Genomic DNA, 19860 nt, shown 5'->3' on the forward strand with positions numbered 1-19860 from the left:
CCATCCATCCCAGGCACCTTCCCTTTTCCCATCCTCCTAAGAGCACTCTCAACCTCTTCTAGTGAGATCTGGGCCTTCATCACTTCTCTAATGTCCTCTGGCAACCGCCTGGACAAGTGTTCTAAAAACACATTTCCCTGCTCTACATCTTTTTCCCTTTCCTTAAATAAACCTTGGAAATGATCAGTTGTCACCCTGACCATTTCCTCTGGTTTTCTAACTATATTACCATTTTCTTCCCTAACGCCATGCATTACATTCCTACTCTGTCTGGCCCTAACCGACTTAAAGAACATAGCAGAACAAGTCTCATTGTGTTCTAGAAAGCCACTATGCACATGCTCCAGGAAAGCTCGAGCCTTCCGCTCCTGCAACTCCCTGAGCTGCGCCTTTAGGGTTGCGGATCTCTCCCAGTCAAACAACCCGCCGAGGTTGCCTGCCTCGTACTCGAGTTCAATTAACCTTTGGATACGATCCACTACCCTCCTCTCCTCCCTTTTTTCCCTCTTGCAATACCCTATTATAAAAGTCCTAATCCTCACCTTAACTAATTCCCACCACTCTAATACCCCCTCGCACATGGACCGGAGGCCATTTTCGGAGTAGTGTACAGGCCACCATCAACCAGACCATAGCAAGCCATTAGCCCGGTGATGGCGCCTGCACTGCTATCCCCCCCTATTCCTAAATCTGTATTAAAATCCCCCCTATCACTAATTTCCTATTTGTGACACACAGGGGTGCCAGACAGTCCACCATCTCCCTCCTGTCTGCCACCACCTGTGGCCCATACACCACCACTAATCTAAATTTACAATCCCTTATCGTGACATCCACCCCTATAACCCTCCCCTGCATCACCACAAAAGAACCCTCCACTTTTACCTCCCTGTGTCCACACAAAATCCCTACCCCTGATGAGTGCACCACCCCCCAATACCCCAAACCGACTCCCCCTTGTCCCACTCCCTCTTAAACCTACTAACATCCCCTCCATCCCTCAGGTGAACCTCCTGTAAAAAACAAAAATCAAACCCCACACCCTCCAAATAACTAAAAACCGCCCTCCTCTTAACAAAATCCCTTAAACCCCTTACATTTAAACTAACAAAAGTAAAATTAGACCCCATGAAATAATAAAATAAAAACATGTAATACACAAATACTAAACCCAGACAGAAAAAAAACAAAAACAGGAGACTCACCCGATGCTCCCCTGCTCCATATCTACCGGTGATAACACCATCCGTACTCCCGACGTCTCTTCCTCCATCTCGCCAACCCAGGATGCAGGAATAGTGTTTGGCTCCGGGGTGCCCTGCACCCTGGGTCTACTCCCACACTCCTCCCAGCTGCAGCTGGTTTGGAAAAAAATAGGAGAGGCTGAGTCCCCAAACAAAAAACTCCCCACCTCCTCCTGTACCCAGTCCTGGGTCTTGTTAGGTGTGTCCCCACCCAACAGAAGTTGAGGGCCTGGGGAAACCAGCAGCAACCCAGAGGCTTCTCCCACCCCCATCGCTCTCTTGGCCATCCCCTCTCTCTCACTGTCGGCCAATCGCACCCTCCTCTTTACTCTCTTCTTTGGTGATGGCGGCAGTGGAGAGATACCACCCCCCCCGCCAGCTCCTCCACCATACCCCTCATCTCTTCCACCAGGGCACTTTCCCCCCACTCCACTTGCTCTTCCACCGTCTCCTTCTCCACCACCCCTCCCTCGCTTTCTTCTCTCTCATGCTCCTCCACTCGGTTGCCTTCTTTCGCCGCTTTTCCTGGTTCTCCTACTCCCGTGCCTTCCGTTTCCTTCTCTCTTCCATCCTCCGCTTCCTGCTCCTCCTCCTTCCTTGCGGCCTTCCCCTCTGGACCTGTACTCTGGTCATGAGGCGTGCTTCCTTCCCCTACTCTTCTTCCCCCATCCCCCGCTCCTGCTCCCCCCCCCAGCCGCAGACGCGTATGACCCCCGCCACAGGTGTGCTGACGAGCCACACCCGTGGTACGCCTTAGGCTTGTCACAATCTTTCAATGTGGCCGTAGGCCATACAGCGCCTGCAAAATGGGGGCTGACGTGCATAAAACAACGTCCCCCTGTCAGCCCCTAGGGAGAACATAGCAGGAGGATGGAGGTAGCCACCATGTCCCTTTGGGTCCTCCCTGAGGAGGGCCTGGAAGCCTCTCCTCCCATTCCAAAACCCAAGGGAGTCTTTGAGGTGCCTTGCTGAGGAGATGTTATCCATGTATCTCCCCAGAAAGGCCCTCACCTCTTCGTCCTTAACGTATGGGTTGTAAATGTTGACAGTTACAACTCTAAAGTTGTTCCTCGCCAGGCTTGTTATTTCATAGTGTCACATCGGCCTCTCACCTCCCACTGCTCTTGCCCTTCTCAGGATATCATCATGTTTCTCCTCTGTATTTAGTGCCACGTCGTATGCTCCCACGTCGTATGCTCCCCATCAAGATTGTCCTTCCAAAAGTTTCCTGTCCTAAAGGCTCCAACTCCTTTTCCTTCCAAGCAAACCGAATCGTGTTGGCCAGCCCAATCCCAGGGACCGACCATGTTGATGGATTTTGCACCATCTCCGCAAGGAGAATGTCACACCCGGCTCACGTTCTCTTTTCTTCCAAAACAAGGAAAAAAGAAAATCCAAAGTGACTGAGCCTATACTGGTGCAAACTAACATAGAGACAGGAACAATCACCCACAAATCCCAACACCAGGCTACCGAAATATGGTTCCCAATCAGAGACAATGACTAACACCTGCCTCTGATTGAGAACCATATCAGGCCAAACATAGAAATAGACAAACTAGACATGTAACATAGAATGCCCACTCAGATCACACCCTGACCAAACAAAACATAGAAACATACAAAGCAAACTATGGTCAGGGTGTGACAACTGCGACCTGGCCAAGATAAACCAAAGCAGTGTGACAAAATCAACAACACAGGGTTACACATGGGATAAACAAACATACAGCCAATAATACAAGAGAAAAATGTTCCTAACTCTGGCAGTCATAAAGAATGCATGTTGCGGGTGAATAAAGATTCCAGCTGTTGGATATCCAAAATCTGTCTGGATTCTAATAGGAATTATATATCACTTTGCAAGCCAGCATAATGTGACCTGTAGGTAGGATTGCAAAATTCTGGTAACGTTCCCAAATTTCGCAGGTTTTCCAGAAATCACAGTTGGAAAATTCATGGAAAACAGAGGGAATAAGCAAGAAATTATTCAACCAGGATTTCTAGTTAGCGGAATATTGCAACCCTACTTGCAGGCCTGGTGTGGCCTGTCAACCATGAGTTTTCTAATGAGATATGTAACGTATTGTCATAAAGAGATTAATTTTAATGATAACATACACCTAAGAACTCACTTGGTGAAAGCCACGGGACTGAAAATGAACAAATTCAACAACCATTTCACTAACAAACAGTCATGGTTGATAACGCTACAATTTCCTCAACAAAGCATGCCACACTGGGAAATTATATTGGATACGTGGCTCTGCCTGTTCTTTCAGTTAGTTCTTTTTGTGTGGAAGTGTTGTACCAGTTTAATAGTCTATGGTAGAGGTACGTTTTTGTCAATCACTAGGAACATATGACTATGTCACTGTGGTACACTGCGGTATAATGGCAAAATGTACCTTTTCTAAAAGCACACTTTTGTACCTGTGGACTATATGTTTTCAGAGGGCGTTCAATGCCACAATGGTGGTGCGGCACCTCAGTAAGAAGAATCTAGTAGTAGAGGAGGAGTCTAAGGATAAGGCAGAGACCAAGGCTACACTGTAAGGTGAGGGATGAAAAGTAATGGCACCGGAGAAGAAGGCCAACGTTTTACATGTCCCCAACCGATTGTGTTTTTTGGTTGGTTTATTTGCATTTTTTGTAACTTGTGTTTTTACTTATTTTGTACATAATGTTGCTGCTACCGCCTCTTATGACCGAAAATAACTTCTGGTAAACAGGACTGCGATTACTCACCACGGACTGGCAGAATCCTTTTTTTCCTTTAAAGTCTGATGTGCCTGATGAGAACGATATATTGCTTCCTCGGGAACAGGCCCAGATCCCTGTGATTTGCATGAAGAGGAGGTGGAGAAAAAGGGGCCAGAGGTCGAGATGCCTTCTGATAATTCGTAGGCTATTTAATAAACCTCCACTTCCTTCCATTTTGCTAGCAAAACGTGCAATCTTTGGAGAATAAAATAGATAACCTACGCGCAAGATTAAACTACCAACGGGACATTAAAAACTGTAATATCTTATGCTTCACGGAGTCGTGGCTGAACAACGACACTATCAACACGCAGCTGGCTGGTTATACGATGTACCGGCAGGACAGAACAGCAGTGTCTGGTAAGATAAGGGGCGGCGGACTATGTATTTTTGTATGACAGTTGGTTCACGATATCTAAGGAAGTCTCGAGCTTTTGCTCGCTTGAGGTAGAGTATCTCATGATAAGCTGTAGACCACACTATCTACCTAGACAGTTTTCATCAGTATTTTTCATAGCTGTTTACATACCACCACAGTCAGAGTCTGGCACTAAGACAACATTGAATGAGCTGTTTCCCGCCATAAGCAATCAAGAAAACGCTCACCCAGAGGCAGCGCTCCTAGTAGCCGGGGACTTTAATGCAGGGAAACTTAAATCCGTTTTACCAAATTTCTATCAGCATGTTAAATGTGCAACCAGAGGAAAAAAAACTCTGGACCACCTTTACTCCACACACAGAGACACATACAAAGCTCTCCCTCGCCCTTCATTTGGCAAATCTGACCATAATTCTATCCTCCTGATTCCTGTTTACAAGCAAACATTAAAGCAGGACGCACCAGTAACTAGATCAATGCAAATGTGGTCAGATAAAGCAGATGCTGCTACAGGACTGTTTTGCTAGCACAGACTGGAATATGTTCAGGGATTCCTCCGATGGCATTGAGGAGTACACCACATCAATCATTGGCTTAATCAATAAGCGCATTGATGACGTCGTCCCCACAGTGACTGTACGTACATACCCCAACCAGAAGCCATGGATTACAGGCAACATCTGCACTGAGCTAAAGGCTAGAGCTGCCGCTTTCAAGGAGCGAGACTCTAACCCGGAAGCTTATAAGAACTCCCGCTATGCCCTCTGACGAACCATCAAACAGGTAAAGCGTCAATACAGGACTAAGATTAAGTCGTACTACACAGGCTCTGATGCTCGTTGGATGTGGCAGGGCTTGCAAACCATTACAGACTACAAAGGGAAGCACAGCCGAGAGCTGCCCAGTGACACGAGCCTACCAGACGAGCTAAAATACTTCTATGCTCGCTTCGAGGCAAATGGCACTAAAACATGCATGAGAGCACCAGCTGTTCCCGGAAGACTGTGTAATCACGCTTTCCGGAGCTTAAACAGGTCAACATTCACAAGGCCACAGGGCCAGATGGATTACCAGGACGTGTACTGAGAGCATGCGCTGACCAACTGGCAAGTGTCTTCACTGATATTTTCAACCTCTCCCTGTCCGAGTCTGTAATGCCAACATGTTTTAAGCAGACCACCATAGTGTCTGTGCCCAAGAACACTAAGGAAATCTGCCTAAATGACTAACCCACAGCACACTAGTTTGTAGCCATGAAGTGCATTGAAAGGCTGGTCATGGCTCACATCAACACCATTCCAGAAACCCTAGACCCACTCCAATTTGCATACAGCCCCAACAGATCCACAGATGATGCAATCTCTATTGCACTCCACACTGCCCTTTCCCAACTGAACAAAAGGAACACCTATGTGAGAATGCTATTCATTGACTACAGCTCAGCGTTCAACACCAAAGTGCCCTCAAAGCTCATCAATAAACTAAGGACCCTGGGACTAAACACCTCCCTCTGCAACTGGATGCTGGACTTCCTGATGGGCCGCCCCCAGGTGGTAAGGGTAGGTAACAACACATCTGCCACGCTGATACTCAACACTGGGGCCCCTCAGGGGTGTGTGCTCGGCCCCTTCCTGTACTCCATGTTCACTCATGACTGCACAGCCAGGCATGACTCCAACACCATCATTAAATTTGCCGATGACACAACAGTGGTACAGTAGGCCTGATCACCAACAATGATGAGGAAGTCTATAGGGAGGAGGTCAGAGACCTTTCCGTGTGGTGCCAGGACAACAACCTCTCCCTCAACGTGATCAAGACAAAGGAGATTATTGTGGACTACAGGAAAAAGTGGACTGAGCCGCCTCCATTCTCATCGACGAGGCTGCAGTGGAGCAGGTTGAGAGTTTCAAGTTCCTTGGTGTCCACATCACCATCAAACTAACATGGTCCAAGCACACCAAGACAGTTGTGAAGAGGGCACGACAAAACCTATTCCCCCTCAGGAGACTGAACAGATTTGGCATGGGTCTTCAGATCCTCAAAAGGTTCTACAGCTGCACCATCGCGAGCATCCTGACTGGTTGCATCGCTGCCTGGTATGACAACTGCTCGGCCTCCGACCGCAAGGCACTACAGAGGGTAGTGCGAACGGTCAAGTACATCACTGGGGCCAAGCTCCCTGCCATCCAGGACCTCTATACCAGGCGGTGTCAGAGGAAGACCCTAAAAATTGTCAAAGACTCCAGACACCCTAGTCATAGACTGTTCTCTCTGCTACTGCACGCCAAGCGGTACCGGAGTGCCAAGTCTAGGTCCAGGAGGCTTCTAAACAGCTTCTACCCCCAAGCCATAAGACTCCTGAACACCTAATCAAATGGCTACCCAGACTATTTGATTGCCCCCCTCCCCCTCTTTTACACTGTTGTTACTTTCTGTTGTTATCATCTATGCATAGTCACTTTAATAACTCTACCCACATGTGCATATTACCTCAATTAACAATTGCCCTCGCATATTGACTCTGTACCTGTACCCTCCTGTATATACTGTAGTCTCACTATTGTTATTTTACTGCTGCTCTTTAATTACTTGTTTAATTACTTATTTCAACTGCATTGTTGGTTAAGGGCTTATCAGTAAGCATTTCACTGTAAGGTTTGCACCTGTTGTATTCGGCACATGTGACTAATTTGATTGGCATAAATGGCTCAGTATCACAATCCAGCAGCTAACAGACAATGGTCACAGTAGCTACAGTAACCTGTGTTTCTTTTCTCTTGGTTTAGGTTGTGACCTTTAGTCCATGGGTAGAAGAGAATTTGCCCAGAAGAATCCTGTGACAGACCAGTCAGAGTGGTCATTTCGGCTCTCAAGCGTCTCTATATGTGATAAAAAGCAAATACAGTGTGAAACTTTCTTTCTGCCAGCAGAGAGCACTCTTAATCAAGCTTAAGTTCTATTTTTTGTTGTCTGTCATCTAAACATTGCTCAGACTCTGGTTGGGCCCCATACACTTCAGCAATAAGACTCATTTGACTCATCAAGTGTCATTTTGTTGATAAATCCATATAGGCTTAGTATCTGTTGACCATGCATGGATGTAAAATGTTTTCTTGAACGTTATTAAGTCTCTATAGACCCTTGTATTCTTCAACAATAAAAATGTTAGAAAATACTGTATTTTTTACTCCTAGTTTGATCTATGATCATCCTCTTGAGTTTGACACAGTCATTAGCATTCTTGATTGTCTTGGGAAGAATAAGACCAAATGAAATTGACTAAATCTGCAGCATTGAAAATGACGAACTCCAAATTAAAGGTTCAATGCAGCTGTTTTTTTTTATCTCAATAGCAAATAATTTCCGATTACCAATTAAGTCTTAGCAAAGAACAATTTCTCAAGCAGGAATTTTGCTAGGAATGTCTGGGAGTGGTCTAAGTGGGGAGGGGAAAACTGAAAACTAGCTATGGCAGAGAAGTTTGGAATTCTAGCTCTTATTGGTCTATTAACAAATTTACCACCTGGTGATATCACCAGGCAGGCCAAAACTCCATCCCACTGAAATTTCAGGGGGTCTTTTCAAACAGCTCTTACACTAAAAGGGAATTATCATACTTTTCACAAATTCACAGTATTATTCTAACCTCATAGTGTGGAATTGTATATAAAATGTTTTTTTGACTGCACTGGGCCTTTAAAGCAACAATGTGGGATAGAGGCAGAATACATATTGCCTTTGACAGGAGAAACAAACCATGCTTACCCAAAACTAATGAGACAGCTCATAGAAAGCACTCCGCTGTATGTGTGTGAGAGAGAGGCAGCCATATTTGTCCCAGTGACCTAAGAACCCATAATATCTTACATTTGGGTCAATGCATCAGAGTGCTCTTGAACATGGAGCAGTTCTCTTTTCATTAGAACAATGCCTGGAAAAAGTTTTAAAGGGGAATTTCACCCTGGCTCTGCCACAGAATATAGTCATTACTATACTAACATTATGTTTTTATCATAAACGTCACAATTATCCAAACCACAAGCTAAAACTAGCACATTTTCATTTCACTGCTAGAATGGTGAAGTTGCAAATACCTGTGTATTCATCTGCTCATAGTGAACCACAAAGTCTGGCATTCAAAGCGAATGCTGAAACTGCTCGCTAGGTAGAGGGGCCATGCCCACAAACTTGAATAATGACGTTGTTTACTTCGAACAACCAGCACACAGAAATCTCAGAACTTTTCTAGGCAAGATTGTTATGAAAACATTTGTTTTTCAGTGTTTGTCATCATGCTCATGTTGTGCTCTGTGCCTGGCTGTGCTAATTACAAATAAGTGTGAAAATCTTTCACCATTTTACCTACCAGAGATTCCCCCCGATTCTGTCAGTGGCTTGCGACTTTCAAGAATGATGCGGTGACCAAAGATAATCTGAGGGAATTTCAGGCTGAACTAATTGGGAATCCATTTCGATGACAGATGAGAAGTGATGTGATACCATCTATTTTTTACCCTTCACAACAAAACAGAAGCTTCTCAATTAGAGGTAACCTAACGTTAGCTAGCCTCTTTGACTGATCCAATGAACCATTGCATATATTTTCAAAATGTTGTGTCAAGACTGCCCAAAAGTGCATAATTGGTTTATTAATATATGATTGTGTATTCTCCTCCAACAATAGCAGGGTATTCTTTCACTGTAATAGCTACTGTTAATTGGATAGTACAGTTAGATTAACAAGAATTTAATCTTTCTGCCCATATCAGATATGTCTATGTCCTGGGAATTGTTCATGTTACTCACAACCTCATGCTAATCACATTAGCTTACGTTAGATTCACCATCCCGTGGTAGAGGGGGATGGGGGACACCGATCCTGTAGAGGTTAACTTGCTAGCCTAGTTGGGTAAGTTAGCTAGCTAACATTACAGCCCTGTACAGCTAAATCATGTATCTATCGTTTGGGATACACACTGTCAATCAGTTTCGCCTATGCCATGGCAGTCACTGCTAGACTGGTAGCTACCTTCAGCAGAGTAAACAAGTTTGTTAGCTAACGTCAGTCAAAGATAGAACATGTTACCAAATAAAGAGTATCTCAATTTGGTGGCCATCTACTCCACCCTTGTCTAGAAAACACTCCCTTAGTAAAAATAGAATTGTCGATATAGCTAACTAACCCTCTGTTTGTGAATGTGTATAAGTCGTCTATGGTTGGTTAGTTGGTTCTCAGCCAGCTAGCAATCTTGCTGCCAATTTCGTGATGCTAGTTAGCTTACAGCAAGCTGACAATGTTGAAATGTCCATGTAAGGTATGCTTAGCTAGCCAGTCTACTAGAGATCAATAAAAATGAGTTGGGTGGTTAAATTGTGTATTTCTTTATACAGAATCTGATTCCACCAACATGCTCTTGCCACCCCTCGCTCTGCACAAGGTGAAGGTAAGTTGGACAAAATATTACAAGCTAAGATAGCTCAATTGAAAGGAAGCATGGTATAAACATAAATTGGGTAGTGTTTGTTTGGTTTGTGTTTGCGTTATAGGGTTACAGGTGGTTAGAGGTAGCCTGAGGACCACAGAGTACCTTCCAGACCATGTAATCAATTTAGACTATCCCTCTTCCCTTTTTATCTTTTATTTTTGTTAAACTCAGGTTATCTGGAGTCATTCCACAGTGCCCTGCTGAAAAATACCCCAAAGCGGGGGTATTTTGGATACACAAGCATGAGGGAGCGGACACACCTTTCAGTTATGGAGTACAACAAGATTGTGGGACAGAAACCAGCAAGAGACACTGAATGGTCTAAAATCAAGACTACAACAGTAATGACACAACACCCTTCGTTATTCTCTCTTCAGATTCTCAATACAAAGACGTTAACTTTAGTCATATCCCAGATTACCTATTTGCTTATGGTCTTGCCTACACCAAGAGACCGGTTTTAAAACATTATATGAGCAAAACATATTCCATTTTATTCAGGCAAGCCAGACAAAATTAATGAATTTGAATTCGGAGGGCAGAAATGAAAAATTAAAGCATTAGACCTCTCACTAAAGGCATCAGTCATACAAAAGTTGTACTTAAATCCGAACTGGTTCTCTCGCAGATTAGTAAGAATTTCTCACACCATGTTCAAGAATGGACTTTTTCCCTTTGTCCAGATTACCTCTCACTTTTGGTTCTTTGAAAATGAAATAATCTCCAAAATATTGCTATTTTTAAAACAAACCATAGAAAGTTGGTTGCAACTTCAGTTAATTCCACCAGAAAAGACAGAACAAATATTTCAACAACAAAAATTGTGGTTAAACTCAAATATACTAATTGATTAAAAAAACAATAAAAAACATTATATAAAAAAAAAAGGTATAATCCTTGTAAATGATATCATGAATAGGACTGGTGGAATTGCCACACATGCAGCTAACAAAAATATATGGAAATGTTTGCTCTACCCAAAATTACAACCAACTAATTGCAGCAATATTGCAAAAATGGAAGAGGCAAGAGGAAGGAGGAGAAAGTAAGCATATTGTCTGTCGGCCCCACATTAAATATCAAAATTGGTACCAAAAATCTCCAATTTGGACTCCAGACCAAAGGACAGATTTCCACCTGTCTAATGGCCATTGCTCGTGTTCCTTGGCCCATGAAAGTCTCTTCTTATTATTGGTGTCCTTTAGTAGTGGTTTCTTTTCAGCAATTCCGACCATGAAGTCCTGATTCACACAGTCTCCTCTGAACAGTTGATGTTCAGTTGTGTCTGTGACTTGAACTCTGTGAAGCATTTATTTGGGCTGCAATTTCTGAGGCTGGTAACTCTAATGAACTTATCCTCGGCAGCAGAGGTAACTCTGGGTCTTCCATTCCTGTGGCAGTCCTCATGAGAGCCAGTTTCCTCATGGCGCTTGATGGTTTTTGCAAGTGCACTTGAAGAAACTTCCAAAGTTCTTGAAATGTTCCGTATTGACTAACCTTCCCCAGCTAGCACAGTGGATCTAGGCCTATTCCGGCTCGAGAGTCGGGGCACTCGGCTGAGAGTTAGACTCGGCCGACATCATGTGGCCCGAGTCTGGGCCACCTTTGGCAGTATTACTTATTGCTAGGATGCGGGGATTGAGCTCGGGCCGATTCCGGCAAGAGTTATCTGGCCCAAATGTATATATTACTTTGGGCTCGGGACGATTCTGGTGAGAGTTATCTGGCCCAAATGTATTTCTTTGGGTTCGGGGTACTCTCTGGCAGATGATTACACGCTTTATATAATTAACATTTCATTATTTATTTTTCCATATTTTCTCATTGTTTCTGTGATCAAAAAATATAATTAACATTTATATGAAATTCTTTAGGAGTCCTGTGTAGTATTTTAGTATTGTGATACTTTGTGCAAGCCAATTGATAAGCATTAAAAACTTGTGGCTGGAGCTTCCCAAGTGGCACAGCGGTCTAAGTGGCACAGCGGTCTAAGACACTGAGTCGCAGTGTAAACTGCGTTTCTACAGATGCTGGTTCGAGACCCATGCCGGCCATGAACGGGAGACCCATGAGGCAACGCACAATTGGCCCAGCGTCGTCAGAGTTAGGGGAGGTTTTGGCTGGTCGAGATGTGCAGTACCAGTAAATTTTCTGCAAGAGGACCGAACAGTTGGTGGTTAAGAAGCCCTACGGCACTTTCGGGCAGTCTTATCCAGCTGGCCCTTCACTGAAGACAGGACAAGCGCATCGCCATAAGCACAAAGAGTCTCAGCTTCCCCAGCCCACCATTGCCAGCGTACCGAAGCCGGTTTATGACTGCGTTTACACAGGCAGCGCAATTCTGATATGTTTTTCACTAATTGGTCTTTTGGCCAATCAGATCAGTTCTGAAAAAGATTTGATGTGTTTAAGACCAATTCATGGAAAAAACATATCAGAATTGGGCTGTAAACACAGCCAGTGTGGCTCAGCATAAGACCATGTAGAACAGGGGTCTCCAAACATAGTTCCTGGAGTTCTACCCTCCTGTAAGTTTTCACTTCAGCCCCAGTTGTAACTAACCTGGTTCTGTTTATCAACCAGCTAATTATTAGAATCAGGTGTGCTAGATTCGGGTTGGAGTGAAAACCTACAGGAAGGCAGTTCTCCGGGAACAGGGTTGGAGAGCCCTGATGGAGAACCATCATAAAATAAATATGGATATTTTCTATCAATCTTTGAAATTTGTCTGATCTTATGGATTCACAGAAGATATTTATTTAAGCTGTACAGGGCTCTGTAGCATCAAACAGACGCTAGACATTCAGATATCCAAAGAAGGTTTGTTTATTTATCAAAATCTGAAATAAAGGAGAGTGTACACTGTTTAATGCTAACTCAAGAAAACTGGGTATTCAACAATGCTATATGGTAAAAGTAACATACCAAAAACAGTGTAGTGCAGTTCAGTATGTCCAAGTGTGTCTCAGGTGTAGAGACAAACAAGTGCAGAGAACTGTAGTTGCAGATTGTTACACCAGATAATGTGATTTGCCCAAAGATTTTTGCCGTCATCTTGTCTATTTCAAATCTTCTCTCACTGATTGAGACAGGTGGGTGTCCACCCCAAAGTGCTGCATGTCATGATGACAGAGACCTGTCTCGATCAATGAGTGAGAAGACTTGAAACGATGGCGGTGCACATATTGTTGGATTACTTTATGGAGCAAAAAAAGTATTTATTTTAATAACGGAGCATTTTCTAAATTCAAACTGACCCCCTGCAACTGGTAACAGACATTTTATGAGACTCCTGTTTCCCCAAATCAAGGACGAAGACAGCACCGCTGACATCATGTTGTTGGTCCAATATTCTTTGTGCTTCACCAAGCAGTACCTATCTTGTAATGCCCAGTAATGTATATCAAAAATCTTTGGTTAAATCACATTATCTGGTGTAACAATCTGTAGCTAAGAGACCTGGTGATCAGCAGGTGATGGGAGAGATCTTCATGATGAAATTGCTATTCACAAAGAAACATACAGTATGTTCAGGGAATACTTGTAAAGCTGCGGGAGGAGTGTTGTTGTCCCCCCCATTTGTTTTGTATACTGCTGCTACTCGCTGTTTATTATCTATGCATAGTCACTTCACCCCTACCTATATGTACAAATTACCTCAACTAACCTGTACCCCCGCACACTGACTCTGTACCAGCACCCCCTGTATATTGTTATTTTATTGTGTTACTTTAAAAAAAAAAACTTTAGTTTATTTGGTAAATATTTTCTTAACACAATTTTCTTGAACTGCACTGTTGGCTAAGAGCTTGTAAGTAAGCATTTCACGGTAAGGTCTACACTTGTTGTATTCGGCGCATGTGACAAATAAAGTTTGATTTGATACGCGCAGGCAAAGGAATTCTGTTCCTGTGTCTAGAATCCACTCCAGGAAGACGACCAGGCGCCACACGATATTGTATGTAAGACTAAAAACAAATAAAATAATACTCTATTGTACAGTTTGTACAACAGTTGAACCGTGCCAGCAAGACATCAACGTTAGGGTAGACTAGTTGAACATGCATACATGTGCACAGGCACAGATATTGGATTTACAACAATATCTAGCCTAATAGAAAGAAATATTGTGTAACCCTCAACCTTTGCACAGTCACCAAACCGTACAAATGAGCCTAGGTAGGTAGGCAGACAATATCTTTTTATAATAAAACCAGCTTCAGTTTTAGAGATTTACAACAGTAAATATTATTGTTTCTCCTCACTTTCTGCTAGTAAATGTAGCTAATTAGCTTGCTGAATATGTAATACTTGTATTCTGTTGGGAATCCTATCTTGCATCATGCCTATACTTTTGTGAGAACGAAATGAATCCAATGTCATAATCATAACCAATGTCAACCCTTGCCAATGATGTTACATAGCAAGCTTATTATTTACAGTTGCTGATGTTTGTTAACAGCTTACAAATGCGAGGCGTGGCACATAACAAGTTATTAGGCGCCAGGCGAACTAGCTAACCAGCTCCAGGCTAGTCAGCTCCAGTCATGTGCTATCGTTTGCTGGTAATACTAGGTGGCTGGTTGTAGCGTTGTAGCTCGCTGTTAAGTAGTTAGCCATATCGACATATTTTACAATCGAGATACAAAAGATCTCAGATTGTAAAACCTCTTCTATTTTTTTGTCATAGATATGGCTACCGGTTGTTGTTTATCTACCTAGCTAGCTACATTGCTAGCTAAATTAGCAAACATTTTATTTTATTTCCGTCCCACTGTAACACAGTATTACACTATATACAAAACAATGTGGACACCCCTTCAAATATTTCTGCCACACCTGTTGTTGACAGGTGTATAAAATTGAGCACACAGCCATGCAATCTCCATAGACAAACATTGACAGTAGAATGGCCTTACTAAAGAGCTCAGAGACTTTCACGTGGCACCGTCATAGGATGCCACCTTTCCAACAAGTCAGTTCATCACATTTCTGCCCTGTTAGAGCTGCCCCGGTCAACTGTAAGTGCTGTTATTGTGAAGTGGAAACATCTATGAGGAAGAACGGCTCAGCCACAACGTGGTAGGACACAGAAGCTCACAGAACAGGAGCGCCAAGTGGTGAAGCGTGTATCGTGCAAAAATCAGTTGCAACACAAAGCATCAGCACAATAACTGTTTGTTGGGAGCTTCATCAATGGTTACCATGGCCGAGCAGCCACAAACAAGCCTAAGATCAACATGCGCAATGCCAAGAGTTGGCTGGAGTGGTGTAAAACTCGCCGCCATTGGACTCTGGAGCAGTGGAAACGCGTTCTCTGGAGTGATGAATCATGCTTCACCATCTGGCAGTCCAACGGATTAACCCGAGTTTGGCGGATGCCAGGAGAATGCTACCTGCGCAATTGCATAGTGTCAACTGTAAAGTTTGGTGGAGGAGGAATATTGGTCTGGGGCTGTTTTTCATGGTTCAGGCTTGGCCCCTTAGTTCCAGTGAAGGGAAATCTTAACGCTACAGTATGCAATGAACCTTCTAGATGATTCTGTGCTTCCAACTTTGTCTCAACAGTTTGGGGAAGGCCCTTTCTTGTTACAACATGACAATGCCCCAGTGCACAAAGCGAGGTCTATACAAAAGTGGTTTGTCGAGATCTGTGTAAAAGAACTTGACTGGCCTGCACAGAGCCCTGACCTCAACCCCATCGAACACATTTGAGATGAATTGGAACGCCAACTGCGAGCCAGGCCTAATCACCCAACATCCAGTGCCGACCTTACTAATGCTCGTGGCTGAATGGAAGCAAGTCCCCGCAGCAATGTTCCAACATCTAGTGTAAAGCCTTCACAGAAGAGTGGAGGCTGTTATAGCAGCAAAAGAGGACCAAATCCATATTAATGCCCATGATTGATTGGCGGTGGCCCGTTCCTGTAGGTTCATGCTCTACAACATCCGCAGAGTACGACCCTGCCTCACACAGGAAGCGGCGCAGGTCCTAATCCAGGCACTTGTCATCTCCCGTCTGGATTACTGCAACTCGCTGTTGGCTGGGCTCCCTGCCTGTGCCATTAAACCCCTACAACTCATCCAGAACGCCGCAGCCCGTCTGGTGTTCAACCTTCCCAAGTTCTCTCACGTCACCCCGCTCCTCCGCTCTCTCCACTGGCTTCCAGTTGAAGCTCGCATCCGCTACAAGACCATGGTGCTTGCCTACGGAGCTGTGAGGGGAACGGCACCGCAGTACCTCCAGGCTCTGATCAGGCCCTACACCCAAACAAGGGCACTGCGTTCATCCACCTCTGGCCTGCTCGCCTCCCTACCACTGAGGAAGTACAGTTCCCGCTCAGCCCAGTCAAAACTGTTTGCTGCTCTGGCCCCCCAATGGTGGAACAAACTCCCTCACGACGCCAGGACAGCGGAGTCAATCACCACCTTCCGGAGACACCTGAAACCCCACCTCTTCAAGGAATACCTAGGATAGGATAAGTAATCCTTCTCACCCCCCCTTAATGATTTAGATGCACTATTGTAAAGTGGCTGTTCCACTGGATGTCAGAAGGTGAATTCACCAATTTGTAAGTCGCTCTGGATAAGAGCGTCTGCTAAATGACTTAAATGGTAAATGTAAATGTAATGATTTTGGAATGAGATGTGATGAGCAGGTGTCTAAATACTTATGGTCATATAGTGTATGTTAGCCAGCAATACACAATATGGGTTTCAGTAGATAATTTAAGTTAGCTAACTAGCCTGGTAGCATCCAGGAAAAATAAGTCAGCTAGGCACCGTATTTGTCATCTGCCCTCTTGATGCTGGCATCGGCTGTAGCTGAGCTTCTAATGTTAGCTGAATCCAACTCTTTGTTCGAATTCTCTTCTCTCTATTCCGGTTGAAATATGTATGGTTGAATGTCTCCATGTAGCTAATAGATGCTCCATCGTTGAATTTGTGCTGATGAGAGAAATCACTTGAAGCCATTGTATCTGGTCAGTTCTTTCAGTTTTGCCCAAAGGATTGTTAGTGTCTGCCTCCTTTTCAAAAGAACGCCTAATGGCTCTATCAAACAAGGACAAACATCTACACCCACAAAAGCGTATAGAGTGATCAGTATAACATTGAGCCTTCGCAAAATGCCACAAAGCAGGGATATATCAATACCCCCTTCCCCCAACCCCCATCAATACACCGGAAGACGTCATAGGGTGTATCATTCAGCACACGAAGCCCTGACCTGCCTTCCTCCTGGGCAATTATGTGTGAAACACAGCTCACTGTCCTAGAAATGCCTCAGATATGATGACAACAAGCCCAGATTCCCCCAGGGTGAAATTCCACTTTAAAGGGACAAATATAAGGCTGTGTAACGCTCACTCCTCTCTGGTCTGTCTGGTGTTGCCCATATAAAACATCAATGGGCATAAAGCAATAAAGCAGCTCTTGCCTTTCCATCACCCTATGAAATCCTGGTTAGGAGCACTCATGTGGAAGCTATTTAGTGTGCACCAAAGCAATTATATATTAAACCATTTTAAATGGGCTGTAAAGGGCACTTTACTGTGTTGTCAAGATGTTCCAAGGCAGAGAAATTGAGGTAGAACCCTGATTGGGTACCGCTGATGTCTCGCTGACCAATAACAGAGTAACTGTCGGAAAGATTATTTTAAATGTGCACACACTTCTGTATGAGAGCCATGGCTAATGCAGTGAATAAATAACTCATGGAGGAGGTTTTTAATCAACTGACATTGGAATGATGGAGATCTGGGATGGCAGGTCCTTGGGAACACAGGGTGACCTGGATAGTGCTGCTAACAAGGGAGAAGCCAGACGGGTAGCACCTTAACACATTATCCAGCCTGCATGGAATAGGTGTGAGGTCATGCCTGTGTGTGTGTGTGCGTGCGTGCGTGTAGGCTGCTCTATTTGAGACCCAACACAAGTCTATGTTCCTACTAACATACTAACACCCATTTGTGTTTTTTAATAGAGAGCATAGTGTTCAAAAGCCTACTGTGTAATCATTTTAAAATATGCAAATGACCCTAATGGTGTCACAGATACCTCGGGATGGAGATGTCCTCTCTGGCACACACACATGGATACATGTTAGTTATTGTAAGTTCCACACTGTTACTAGAACTGTGTTTACAGCTAATGTGGCTCATTTCCATAATGCAATCTGCCTCCCATCTGGTATAACTCATTTTAATTAAGACGGGTAATTCCCTCCCCCAAAATGCAGAGGCCTAATCATTAAAATATCCACGTTTTTGTTTGTTCTTGACGTTTGATGACAATGCCCAATGCGGCTTGGGTCAGGTAAGAGCCCAAACACCTGTCAGACATCCGTCTCCCGGGCTGGTTCCACTTCCCAGCCTCCTCTCCTCTCCACACTGCTGTAGCCGACAGCCAGGCAGCCTTTTCAGACATGCAGCCCCTCCTCATTCTCTCCAGCGCTTCACTGCCCACTTCTGTGGCCAGATGTTTGGGACGTTACAGAGACAGCAGAAGCATCCATTATTGCTTTTTACCATGTGAAAACAGTACTCTGTATGTGTGTAATTGTCCCACAAAAAATCTAGACTGACACCATGTCGTTTTTCTACAAATCTCTCGTCCAGGTGGTCTCCTATGAGTTCTGGTACAGTAACAGTGAGTCGACAGGATCTGTTTCTTTCTCAGTCTACTGGAAGGACAAATTGGTTATTTACAGAAGCTCAGTGTTTTAGAACATGTGTTTGATTTCACATCCAATATGTCTGCTTGCACTCACACATGTATCTCATTAGGTCGTCTAAACTTGTCTGTGTGTGTTTATTGCACACACAACCTATTGGATCCTGTTGGAATGCTAGATCCAATTACTGAATTTCATAGACAGATTTTTCCATGAGGAAATATCCAAACTCTCAAAAGAATTTATCAAAACAGACTGATCCTTCAGAAGAACTATTGATTGCCAATAGAAAACGCAAGTTGGTTGTCTTGCTTGGCATTTCACCACTCTTCCCTACCCTTCAGTCAGAGTCCTGCCAAACCTTTCCTCCCTTATCAGTGGCAAACAGAACCCTCTGTTTGGCAAATCCGTGGCAGTTCAAATTGGGGCTAATGTCTTCCTCTTTGTGTGAGAGGCCGATCACATCACATGGATAAAGCGATTATGGAAATCCTGCCGTGGTGTAAAAATCAGCTTTCAGGGACCAGGGAAGGCAGTTGACATTGAGTCAAGAGAGAAGGAAGGGGCTGGGGAGTGTGGAGTATTTTATTGGAAACGCTGGGCTGTTCCATAATGATACAAGTCTTTTTGTAGACAGACAGTCTGCCAGTATTGATATTGATCTGTCACCTTGTCTGGATTTCACGTTCATCAGCAAAAAGATTGTTCTTGATGAACCAGGGTACATAACATTTTGGCCAACATTTTGGCCAGGTTCCCTCAAGTCCCCGGACATTAGACAGAATAAGCCTCTGATAAAGACAGGTGGTTAATCATTGTCTCAGGAACGACGACCATTATTGATAAAGTGTATTAGAATTAAGTTTGATTTAGCTAAACCGGTATTCATGAGCAATCTACATCATTATCTAATATTTCAGACTCAGATTTCGGACAGGCAAGGGTGATGATGAATTCAATTTTATCCCAATTAGTCAGGGTTTTGGGCCATGGCATGGCAGTGGGAGAGATTAGGAATGTAATTTCAGAGAGCAAGCCAGTGTGTCTGGGCATGACACTGGTGTAGTGAGGAGATAAATAGGACTCTGGTGGGTGGTGTGCTGTATGAATGCCCTCTGGACTTATTATAGAGACATTACCCTAAGGTACTGTTCGGGGCGTTTATTTCACTCTCATAAGTGTAATAAGGATTTAAAGTGAGGTTATAAGCACTTATAAGCAGTTTTAACAACTGATGCCATTATTATGTCAAAGCTATGCCAGTAATGCCACTTATATTTCATAATTGTAGTTATGCCATATGTTTAAAGC

The 19860-nt window shown here is 43.9% G+C and overlaps 1 protein-coding gene across 3 annotated transcripts in view; it reads left to right on the top strand.

Annotated features, from left to right (window-relative positions):
• The window catches only part of LOC135504384 (calcium/calmodulin-dependent protein kinase type 1B-like), a 31561-nt gene extending 24006 nt beyond the window's left edge, over positions 1-7555 (top strand). For all 3 annotated transcript variants that reach the window (XM_064922936.1, XM_064922935.1, XM_064922937.1), the window contains 2 exons: positions 3699-3801; positions 7176-7555. In XM_064922936.1, coding sequence (XP_064779008.1) covers positions 3699-3800 — 102 coding nt within the window. In that variant the 3' untranslated portion in view covers position 3801; positions 7176-7555. The remainder of the gene's footprint in view (positions 1-3698; positions 3802-7175) is intronic.
• The last annotated feature ends 12305 nt before the right edge of the window (positions 7556-19860 follow it).

The sequence above is a fragment of the Oncorhynchus masou genome, chromosome 18 (assembly GCF_036934945.1).
Source record: "Oncorhynchus masou masou isolate Uvic2021 chromosome 18, UVic_Omas_1.1, whole genome shotgun sequence".
Classification (NCBI taxonomy): domain Eukaryota; kingdom Metazoa; phylum Chordata; class Actinopteri; order Salmoniformes; family Salmonidae; genus Oncorhynchus; species Oncorhynchus masou.